This window comes from Belonocnema kinseyi, chromosome 10 (assembly GCF_010883055.1).
Source record: "Belonocnema kinseyi isolate 2016_QV_RU_SX_M_011 chromosome 10, B_treatae_v1, whole genome shotgun sequence".
NCBI lineage: Eukaryota > Metazoa > Arthropoda > Insecta > Hymenoptera > Cynipidae > Belonocnema > Belonocnema kinseyi.
Genome location: NC_046666.1, coordinates 95,914,959 through 95,927,298, shown reverse-complemented (window position 1 = coordinate 95,927,298; position 12,340 = coordinate 95,914,959). Strand labels below are relative to the sequence as shown.

Sequence of the window (12,340 nt, the reverse complement as noted above, 5' to 3'; positions counted from 1 at the left end):
ATTTACTTGAGGCGTTAAGTCTACGAAAGTGTATGTAAATTTTGACGATGTGTGCTTCTCTATCGCGAGCTATTAAGTCCGCGAGGAAGAACGCCACAAAGTTATTTGCAGGACGTAAATTTATACCACTCGGCACAAACGAGGGCAAGTCGTGCCAAACTATGAGTTCCGGAGACACCCGAACGGCCCCTTAGCATTTGGTGCTCATTTCGTGTGTTTGCATTCTTTGTTTCGTTTGCTCATACGATCATACCCCAGACTCTCAAGTCAGTCGCTCTGTAATGCTCACACCACTCCGTTATAATAAAGTGTTCTTTTGTATAAGTATATCGGGTTTTACTGCGCCTAAAACCTCGCTAAGAGTTTATGGGTCCAGATTAATGCTGAGCACGATAAAAACAAGAAAAGTGATTTCGTGAGCGTGAATAGTCGAGTGAGAAATTCACCGTGTGCGCGGACGCGAAGAGTCAACCCGCCAGCCGAACAAAATGGCGTACGCGACGACAACAACGAGCCTTAAAACACTCACACGCGACAATTATGATACGTGGTGTATTCAAGCTGAAGCTTTGCTCGTAAAAAATGATACTTGGGGATACGTTTCCGGTGAAATAGTGAAACCGATCTGAGCTTAGCGATTAACCCCTCGGAACTCGCGAAAATTCGAGGCTGCACAATGTCTCGCGAGGTATGGCTAAAACTCCAATCCGTTTACGCGTCAAAAGGACCCGCGCGAAAAGCGACCCTCCTCAAACGTCTCACGCAGCAGAAAATGCAAGGCAACGACGATCTCATGACGCATCTCGTTCAATTTTTCGACGCCGTAGATAAGCTAAGAGCCATGGATGTCGACATAAATGACAATCTTCTTGCCATTATGCTGTTATACAGCCTGCCGAACGGCTTAGAGAATTTCCGGTGTGCCATGGAATCACGCGATAGTTTGCCCGACGTGGAATCGCTGAAGGTAAAAAATATAGAGGAGCACAACACAAGGAATCAAAAGTCGAGAGAAGATCGTGGCGCTGCCATGTTCGCGGCGAGGAGTCAAAAATCGTTTGGTAAGTTCCAATAAAGAGGCAGTGGTGGCGCGAGTGGCTCCAGAAACAGCTTTGACGCGAATGAAAGTAATCAAAATAAAGCGAAAACGGACGGGAAAGTTCGGTACAAGTGCCGTTATTGTCACAAAAAGGTACACAAAGAAAGTAAGTTTTGGCAAAAGAAGAAAGTGAATAACGATAAAGAAAAGTCGAACGAGGCCCATTGTTGTTATTTCACCGGCGACGCCCGAAAGTCGAAACGTACGTGCAATCTTTGGTGTTTAGATTATGGATGCACCTCGCATTTGTGTTCAGATGAGAGTGTTTTAATCCGGTAAAACAATGCTCGTGGCCAAACACATTGGGGATTTGTTCTACCTCCGCGAACGCAAGTAATGCGCGAATGTCGTCTCTGAAGATGCGAAACTCAAGACCGACGAAGAAATGTGGCATACTTGCCTAGGCCGATGCGGACGCAGTCATGGGGGGGGGGGGCACGCTATTTCATGACTTTTATAGATGATTAGAGCAGAGTATGTGTCGTATATTTCTTGAAGAATAAAAGCAAAGCCGTGCAGAAATTTAAAGATTATAAGAATCTCGTGGAAAATCAACTCGAGCGCAAAATTAAAGCGATCCAGTCCGACAATGGCGGAGAGTTCGTCAACAGGAAAATGGAGAATCTACTCAAGGCTTCAGGTATCCGACAGCGTCTTACGACGCCCTATAAACCGCAACAAAACGGTGTAGCCGTTCTTAAAAACCGTACATTGGTCGAAGCCGCGCGTTGTATGCAAATTGACGCGAATTTGCCTCCATGGTTTGGGCAGAAGCAATCGCCACGGCGAATTACACGAGAAACCAATGCCCTACGAAGGCGTTACCTGACGGAATAACCCCCATGGAAAGATGGACCGGGAAAAGCTAGATCTCGCGCATCTCCGATCGTTTGGTGAACGAGCTTTCGTCCTTGATAAGTCTCCGGAAAAAGGGAAGTTTGAGCCCAAGGGAATTTCTGGATTCTTTGTTGGTTACGCCGATCAATCCAAAGCTTATAGTATTTATATACCCGACGAACGCAAGATCCGCATATTTCGAGACGTTAAATTCTTGAATGAATTTCAATCTCATCTTTCCAAGGAAAAGGGCGAATTCCCAAGGATAAACGCCCCACGTCGTACCCGTTTACAAACTTTACCCGAAAACCGCACCGAGAGGGAAAGAGTAATGGACGCCAGAATCACAGATCTGAACGAATACCCAATTTAACATGTCGAGGTTCACGTCAACACACGCAACACTGAAGATTTTGAAGATGAGCTTGAACCTTTCCTTGGCTTTGGAAGAGAACTTCAACCTGAGGAATTTCTACCTGAAGAATCAAGACGCAAGCTGCGGGGAGGAACAACCAGAACCCCTCCACCTGCCAGTCAACGAAGATGCCCATAATTCCAATCTCAACGACGCTTTGAAGAGTGAAGACAAAGATCAGTGGATCGACGCTATCTACTCGGCAACAAAGTGCCTGGTAGCAAATGATACTTGGAAATTAGTCGGCAGGCCCAAGGATCATAATGTGATCTCGTGCCGAACCATCCTATGCAACAAATTCAATCCGGACGGGACCTTAGATCGACGTAAGGCTCAAATTGTTGCACGCGGATTTTCTCAACGGCCCGGTATTGACTTTACATTAAAATGGTCTTTAGCCATTTTAATGAATCGACCGTTTTCATTGCTTCGGTATAGAATGTAGGATCCTTGCTAACCAGAGCCATGAGACATTGACTTAATAGAGAATCCCATTTCGAAAAACTTGAATCTATGCCTCGTTTTACCGATTTTTCCGTTTTCGTATCCACTTGAACTTGTTTGTGTTTAAGCCTAGTTAAAGGCCCTCAATGCTCGATCGGAGCCTCGGTTTGGGAATTTTGTTTTGAAGGTCTGTCTCGTTTTCTTTTCGAGACAGTTGTCTCTTTTGTGGTTTCGTGATCTAGTTTTTGATCTTCACAAATTATTTCATTGAATTCTGATTCTCGTGATCGGTTTGGTTCAGATAAAAACTAATTTAATTATTTATCCTGATCCTAGGGGCAAAATTAACATACATTATTATAAACGATAATAATATATTATATAACTTCTAATTAAACTTGAATTCATAGTTTACTATTTGTATTAAAAAGATCTCTCGTTCCTCTATACATACACTTTTTTTATACGGAAAGCAAGGAATGTTTTAGGTTTAACAGAGAAAACAACCTATGAGTGCACCTTGAGTACAACATGCAAAGTTTTATGTTTATAAAACCTCATTCGAGGCAAGAAAAGAATGCCTAAACTACTTACTTAAATAATACAATACATTTGTTGGTGATATACTTTACAATCACAGATACATCCAATTTTAAAGTAATATAAATGTTGAATTTGCGTTTCATTGAGGAAAAAGATCAATTTTTCGAAATATGTCCTTGAATATTAACGTACTAATGTTAAGTATGTATCGTGTAACATTTAAATTCCAATTTCGCAGGTGTAACGTAGCTTCCCACACGAGAAAATGTGATGCGTCATATAGGCAAATATCGAACGATTCAGAAGAAACCTACCGTGAAAAATTAGGTAGATATCTCATTAGGAGGAGTCTAGAAAATGTAGAATCTCAGTACCTTACAAGAAACGAGAGTTTGCAAGAAAATGAAAGTTCTTGTAGCGAGTCTTACGATTACAAAATACCGAAATCAAATAAAATACAATCCACCATCAAATCAAATTCGAGTGTCACATTTGAAAAGATCGTATGCATTTTCAAGAAAGTGCAAGAACAGCATAAAAAGAGAATGTCGGCCCTCATTGCACAGCAGTACAGAGAACAAGTACACTTAGAACAGGATTTTAAGCGACAAGAAAAGCATTTAATTGCAGAAATAAAGAAAGCATTTCCAGGATTATCGATATCTTCGCTTGTAAATAGTTATTCAAATATTGAAAATGAAGCACCTCGAAATACAAGAACAGAGAAGTTGAATTCTTCACATTCAAAAATTTCCAATTCACCGTATGCGAAAGTATCAAAATCACTATCTTCAAATATATCATATTCACCATGTTCAAACAAATCACTCTCACCTTGTTATTCAAAAGCAAATGTGATTTCATCGCCGAGCTCTAAAATTTCTAACCCTAGAAGCGCGCATTCAGCTGTTGAAAGGTGTCCACTAGAGCGAATATCTTTAAATAAGTTTGTGCGAAGCGTATCTTGCCATCAAATGAGTAATCAATGTACTCAAACTGCCTTTCCCGAAAGTCCGTCTTCAGGGTCTAGTCCTATTTCCAGAATGCAAATCATCAAAAGTCTAGAAGATACTTTCAGTCAAGAGGAGTTTGTTGCAGAGCAACGGCATTCCGCAGTTAGTCGCACGTTATTTCCCTTAGAGAGCAAAAGTACTCTTGTTCCTGTTGTGGATAATACATTTTATTCGGATAAGCATGTAAGTGATTATGTTTTTATTAAAGTTATTTAATTTTTATTCTGAAAGTGAAACATTCAAATACAAAAGTAAGTTTACTGTTTTGAATCTTAATCCAATCAAATACAAAATATATTTTTTTAATAGTTGCTAAAGACGCTCAGTTTTCTATTGAAAGTACCTCTCCGTGAAATTGGTTATGCTGAAATTTAGTAGGTTATAAGTTTATAAACTTTCCCTTTAAAAAGGTTTATACCCAAATATTTCATATATACCTGACGTTCAAAACCTGTAATGAAATTAACTGTAATGTAATGAAAACCTGTATTGAAATTAACTGCGTTCAAAGTTGAACAATTTCGAATATAAATGTTAGAAATTAAGGCTCTTGAATTTGAATGTGATCAAAAGTCAAAAACCTAAAACTGGATTTTTTTATTTAGAAGTATATTCCATATTTTTTATTTGTTATTAACATTTTTTAGAGTCTTACTGTTTACACGTAAATTACGCAGTAGTACTTTGTAGTAGCAGTATATAAATTTAGCTCAAATAGTTAAGAAATCATTAAACCTGATAAGTTTGTTCTTTGTGATCCAAAGTAGTTGGCCCTACTATCTGTTTTTTCTGTGAACAGTGATAAAAGGCAGTTTTATAAGCTGTTCTACGTTAGGTGCATAACATTTTATCTGTCCTCGATTCGCCATCGTTTATTAATTAATCAATGCATAATAGTAGTGTTCATGTGTCCCTTGCCTATGAGGTTGGCTATCTGTATATTTTTAAATGTAAAATTGAAATCACAGCCTACTTTATCAAATAAGGCATACATGAACACTACTGTATGATGCTTGAATACGTCATTGCGTTTTTTAAACAGATGAGTGGTATACAGATTTGCAAAAAACTATATTATCCTCTTGAAGTTAACCGCTTAAAAAAAATATGTAGTTGTTTTACCGATGAAACTTAGTATTCATTCAGTAACCTAATTTTTTATGTGTAACTGATAGCTTCTTTTGTAAGTTAATACTTATCTCTATTTTGTATTAGGTATAAATAACAAACGATGGCGTTTCGAAGACAGATCGCCTGCTATGTATGCAACGTAGGACATAATCCTCAGCGAATGCAACGAATAAATGGCATGGCAGATGAAAATAAGCGGAAACTTGCAATTACGCGAAGGGATGCTTTTAATCACCCACCTCTTGACTTGAATAATGAATCCAGATTATGTATTAATTGTAACAGATCCATATCAGATGAAATACGTGCTGTAGAAAGTGATCCAAGTATAATGCGTTTGGATTTCTTAACGCACACGACAAGTGCTTCTTGCTTAGCATGCAATGCTAGACAAAATGTAGAAAGGTTGTCTATAGAATGTAGGGTAGACATGTTTCTTTTTCGTAATATTTATGTTCCGGATAATGTTAGAAGTTTTGCACATTACTTGGACGAACAGGGATGCTTCCCGAGATTAATTCTGGAAGGTATCAGATCAGTTAATCTACCATATGTAATAAAAGGACTGGAGTTACACATATTTTTGCAACAACTAAGGCATGCGGCGAATAATTAAAATCAATTTGAAGATGAGAGTTCTTTCGTTGACGAAGAATTCAAATGTATCTCGCCAATTAACCAAGAACAATTCTCACATCTTTTTACGTGCTGTGATCCTGTACCTTACGGGGGAGGTCACAGATTCATGTATAGAAAAGAATTATTGTCTTTTTTATATGAATTAATGTAAGGTTTATAGGATGACTTTTTAAAAGTCATATTTAAGTACCCAAGTAGAGCCGCCGTCAGCTTGGTTATATCAAAAGTTAAACAATTTTTGCACCATAGATTTGTTCCTCAGAATGTCGGATTTCAAGAAATACCAAAGAAAATGAACATCGGAAGACACGTTACGGAATTTTTAAATGAACTCTTTAATCTAGAGCTGCAGACACCAAAAGCCATTGCTGCAGTGGATGTTACCTATACATACACTGAGAAAAGTAGTAATTTTCGTATTTTAAGATAGTGCTTCTCCCAGAACAAACATCGACATTTGATAAAACCTACTATGATTGTTGCTCCAGGTGGCTTTATATTGTCTGTATTGGGAACATAATTTTCATATTTTCACAACAATGATGCAGTGATTTTGCAAAGAGAATACGGGAGGGAGGTTAATGATGAGGGGGTGGTTTCAAAATGGAGAGATTTTGTTGATTGAGAGACGATATCACTTGCTGGATGCTGGCAATGAGCCAGGATGGACAACAGCAATTATCTACTGAAGATGCTAATATGTCTCGGATGGTCGCGAACAATCGATGGATCGTTGAGGCTAGGAATGGACATTTTCGCTCCATATTCAAATTTTTGAAGGAACAATTATTATGCCTCACCTACATCACCTTCACGAATTTTATTCCATCGTTGCTGCAATCATTAATAGATTCCACCCACCAAATTTATGGAAGGCGCAACAGTTGAGCACGCAAGACAAATTATTCGGAAAAGCCAATCTCCAAACGTATTACAAGCGCTTGTGTAGGTTGAATATCTACGCGTTTGACGCGCTCAGTGGGTTCGACTTCAACAAAATGTGGTTCTGGAGTTTCCTATTCTTGATTTACAATACTTACGAGATCTTACCATTGGTATTTATCAGGTAAATCTTGCTCCTTCATACATCCAAGATAAACTAGATAAAGATGGTAGAGACGAAATTGAAGTCGATATGAACATGAACGTCCCTGGGCTAACAAAATTGAAACAGAATTCTCGATTTCGTCATGGAACGACGCATCAAGGCTTCATTTCATACCGTGTACACGATGTAGAAGAAATAGGAGAGGACAATCAGGTCAAGTCAATCAGGAGCCAGGACTTTGGGTACCTGTGCACAAGTCGCCTGCATCCTATAGTACTTAGGGTACGCTCGACATCAACTAAACGTTAACTATCCGGACAGCAGGTTACTGAACATTATTAAGGACGCAAATGAGCAGCACCAATAAGAGACTAATGAAACGGTGAGTTTCCATTCTTTGCATCTCTTTCCACAAAAACTCACTCACTCACTCACTAACTCACTCACACACTCACTCACTTACTAACCTTGTCGATCATTCACTCATTTATTTAATCATTAAATCGCAAAATCCCTCCTTCAATCACTCACACACTCACTCCCTCACTCACTTTATTATTTCCAATATTTACATGACACTCTTACTCCTTTGCTCTCTCTTCCTCTCTGTTACTCAGTCACTTAATCACCCGGTCACTCAATTACTCAGTCACTCAGGCATGCACCTGCCCACACCCCCTCTCACTTTTAAAACTCATGTATATATAAGTAGTCACATGCATTATGTATATCTTCCTTATGCTTCGTGTGTGTACTTAAACGGTTTACTATCAACCTTTGATGCTCTGTAGCAGAAAGAATAGAGATAAATGAACCAATTTTCTTTACGTAAAGTTCATGTTACGTGTATTAAAGGAAAATATGCAAGAATGCTTACATTACTCATTTTAGGGATTGCAGTAAAAGGTGAATTTGAGCATCTTCAAAAAATCGATGACCTTTTGCTTTTTTTTCTGCTGAATCTCAAAGGGAAATCATGATATCGATACAATTTTTTTTTAACTTGAAGTAAACGTGATGCAGATTGAGGAAAAATTTATTGGGAGACCATCAACCCCTAAATTCGGGGTTGAAATAAGGGGTAAGGGGCTAAAAATCAGAAATTTCGCTAAAAAACATTGTAAAGGATTTTCGTGGATGTTAAAACGATTCTAGTTACCATTTCTTTAAAATCCTCAACTTAATGGGTTGTTTTCGCTATTATTCTCCTGTCTAGGGGTGGAAATGGACTGCGAGAATCTGAAAACGCGAAATATCGCAGAATACAATTGCAAATCGTTTTCGTAGGCTTCGAATGTCATTTCGACAACTATTTCTGCATTATTCTCTACTGTGTGGATGGTTCCTTGTTCCCTCCGCTCTGGGGAATATTCGAAGAAGGCATTCTGGAGACTTATTTTTTCGTGATTTGACTTCACAGTTAAATTTATGTACTCATTAGATTGTTAATTGTATGCCTTTAAGATAAAACGCGTATCCCAATTATTTTTCTGAAATAATACATTTTTTAAAACGAGTATTTATTTTTTATTGAAATTTGGATTGTGTGAGAATATAGTATAAATCAAGCAGATTATTTATAATTCTACATTAAGTATGACTTCACTATTTTTAGTAAATATGCGGTAACAATAATCTATATTTTCTCACTTTTTTTAATGAAAAAAATATAGATATTATAATACAATATTATAATATCTATACTTTTTTGAATAAATCGTAATAAAAAATACTTGGAATTGTCTCTTATTATATTATTATTCAAATAAATTATTGTTACAATATTGCACCAATATTTTACAAACACATTATTAAAATAATAATATAATTAGCTATCTCAAAATTGTATGAAATTGAAAAATATATTAATTTACAAAAATGGTAACGTTGGAAATGAAAGTTGTTTATGCTCGAACCTCAGTTGTTCTTAGGTACACTTGAAAATATTAAATAAAAGCAAATAGTGCAATCTCGAATATGTTAGGATAGGGCAAAAATGCGTTATGCAAGAAATAAAAGATAAAAAACCCTGGGCGACCTAGAAAAACACCAAGAATCAGAGAAAATGCTGTTGACGAGTCGAGTGATCAAGACACCAAAAATAACAGTTTAGATGTAGTTGAAAAGCATACTAATGAATCAGCTTTAGCTCTGTGCTTGAAGCTTAAATTATCGAAAAATTCTTATGAGATATTACTGAAAGACACTAACAATACGGGTTGTCAAATATTTCCTTGTTGGAATACTCTTGGACTTGCTAAAGAAGAATGTCGGCTAAAGGATTACAATATTTCAGAGGTTTCATTTCTATGAATTTATTAAACTTTATAATAACGCAAATAAAAAACCTTACCTTTCACTATACGTTTCAAAGTAATTTATGAAATTCTAAATAGAAGATTCAAATTTTTATACATGCGATGCATCTTCTCATTTTTTGTATGCGACTTTATCAAACGCACTCGGTTTAACTATCAGCATTATATACAAAAAATTAGGATGATTTGATTAATTAGTTTTCAAACATTGCTGTTTCACTTGAAGTATTTACATTTTATTTTCAATTGCCTATATTAATAAAGAAATTTGTTTCTCAGTTAAATTTTCATAACTTAAAAAAAAGGTAGAGGTCTCCGTTCTACTGCAACAGTTGCTATAAAAGACTGCTGAAAGATTATGCGAAGCTGTTACATCAAACTGTCCAAAAAATGCTATGAATAGCATCAAGTTTTCGGTGACGGTTGGCTTTGATGGTGCCTCTGGATATGTAAACCCTCAACAGAAATTTCACTATGAGGAGAATGAAGACCCAAGTCCACTTCAGTCGCTCTTTGTATTCGAAGCACAAATTATTAAACTTAAAAGTCTGTCTATTCCGAAATACTTCTAGAATAATCCTACACCTCAAGCAACCGATTTTTTCGGCCTTTGAAAATCGCACATCAAAAAGAACACAATGAAATGGCTCTAGAAGAGTACAAGCGTGTGGGCGAAGAAATTAAAGATCCTAAGACTTTTAAATTTACAATGGGCAACGGTTTTACAGTAAAGGTTGAATTTTCAGTGTCAAAAACCCTTTTCGATTGGAAAAATGTGAACGCAATTGTAGGAAATAAAGCTACTTAAAGATGCCCAATATGTCTGGCGACATCCCACAATTTCAACAATAAAAAGGCAGACTTCACACCAAAAGAAGGATCACTATCCCATGGCTTAGGTCTTTTACACTGTGAAATTAAAATTTTTGACCATCTGCTTTATATTTCGTATAAAAAAGTGAAAATATGGGATTTGACCAAAAACATAAAACGTAGCTTCTTGAATGAATTTTTTTTCAATTATATAGAGATTAAAGTAGATGAGATTAAAAGTTTTAGTAATTTAATTTACAAACTCCACTATCTAAGATATCCATGGGCTCGCATGAACCCTGCTGTGCATAAGTTTTCAGAACATGGTCCTGATATTGTGAGGCAGTTTCGTATGCCTATTGCGTTTTATGTGGAAGATGGTCTCGAAAGTGTGCATAAAATTAACAGAGATAACATTTTTATAGTAATAAGGTCTTCCAAACGCCTTCTTCAAATATACCCTAGAGTGGAGGGAACGAGAAACCATCCGCACAGTAAAGAATAATGCAGAAATGGTTGCCGAAATGATATTCAACCCCCAAGAAAACCATTTGCAATTCTGTTCTGCGATATTTCGCTTTTTCAGATTTTCCCGAACCACTTCCACCCCTAGACAGGAGAATAATAGCAAAAAACCATCCATAAAAATGACGACTTTAAAAAAACGGTTACTAGAATCGTTTTTACCGCCCACGAAAACCCTTTACAATGTTTTTCAGCAAATTTTCTGATTTTTAGCCACTTGCCCCTTATTTCAAGAAATTTAGGGGTTGATGGTATCCTAATAATTTTTTCGTTAATCTGCATTACATTTACTATAATTTAAAAAAAATGGTATCGATATCATTATTTCCCTTTGAGATTCAGCACACAGAAAAGCAAAAGGTCATCGATTTTTTAAACATGCGCAACCTTTCCCCTTACTTCAACCTCTAAAATAAGCAATGTAAGCATTCTTATATATTTTCCTTTAATACACGTAACATGGACTTTATGTCAAGAAGCTACGTTTTATGTTCTTGGTCACATCCCATGTTTTCACTTTTTTATACGGAATATAAAGCAGATGGTCAAAAATTTTAATTTCGTAGTGTAAAAGATCTAAGCCATGGGATAGTGATCCTTCTTTTGGTGTGAAGTCTGCCTTTTTATTGTTGAAATTGTGGGATGTCACCAGACATATTGGGCATCTTTGAGTAGCTTTATTTCCTACAATTGATTTCACATTTTTCCCATCGAAAAGGGTTCTTGACACTGAAAATTCAACGTTTACTGTAAAACCGCTGCCCACTGTAAATTTAAAAGTCTTAAGATCTTTAATTTCTTCGCCCAAACGATTGTACTCTTCTAGAGCCATTTTATTGTGTTCTTTTTGATGTGCGATTTTCAAAGGCCGAAAAAATCGGTTGCTTGAGGTGTAGGATTATTCTAGAAGTATTTCGGAATAGACAGACTTCTAAGTTGAATAATTTGTGCTTCGGATACAAAGAGCGACTGATGTGGACTTCGGTCCTCATTGTCCTCATAGTAAAATTTCTGCTGAGGGTTTACATATCCAGAGGCACCATCAAGGCCAACAATCACCGAAACTTGATGCTATTCATAGCATTTTTTGGACAGTTTGATGTAACAACTTCGCATAATCTTTCAGCAGTCTTTTATAGCAACTGTTGCAGTAGAACGGAGACCTCTATCTTTTTTTTAAGTTATGAAAATTTAACTGAGAAACAAATTTCTTTATTAATATAGGCAATTGAATATAAAATGTAAATACTTCAAGTGAAACAGCAATGTTTGAAAATTAATTAATCAAATCATCCTAATTTTTTGTATAGCATGCTGATAGTTAAATCGAGTGCGTTTGATAAAGTCGCATACACAAAATGAGAAGATGCATCGCATGTATAAAACATTGAATCTTCTATTTAGAATTTCATAAATTACAGTCTGTCAAGTTAAAGCGTGGGTGGTTTTACTCGCAGTCGGTAAGGTGTATCGACATGATTTTGGTGTCAAAATATTAAGAAGAGCTCCCTCTTT

General features: G+C 36.6%; 1 protein-coding gene across 7 annotated transcripts in view; it reads left to right on the top strand.

The window, feature by feature from the left end:
• LOC117182216 overlaps window positions 1-12,340 on the top strand; it is a 153,621-nt gene that overhangs the window by 95,247 nt on the left and 46,034 nt on the right. For all 7 annotated transcript variants that reach the window (XM_033375294.1, XM_033375293.1, XM_033375297.1 and 4 more), the window contains exon 4: window positions 3,577-4,534. In XM_033375294.1, the coding sequence (XP_033231185.1) occupies window positions 3,577-4,534 (958 nt within the window). The remainder of the gene's footprint in view (window positions 1-3,576; window positions 4,535-12,340) is intronic.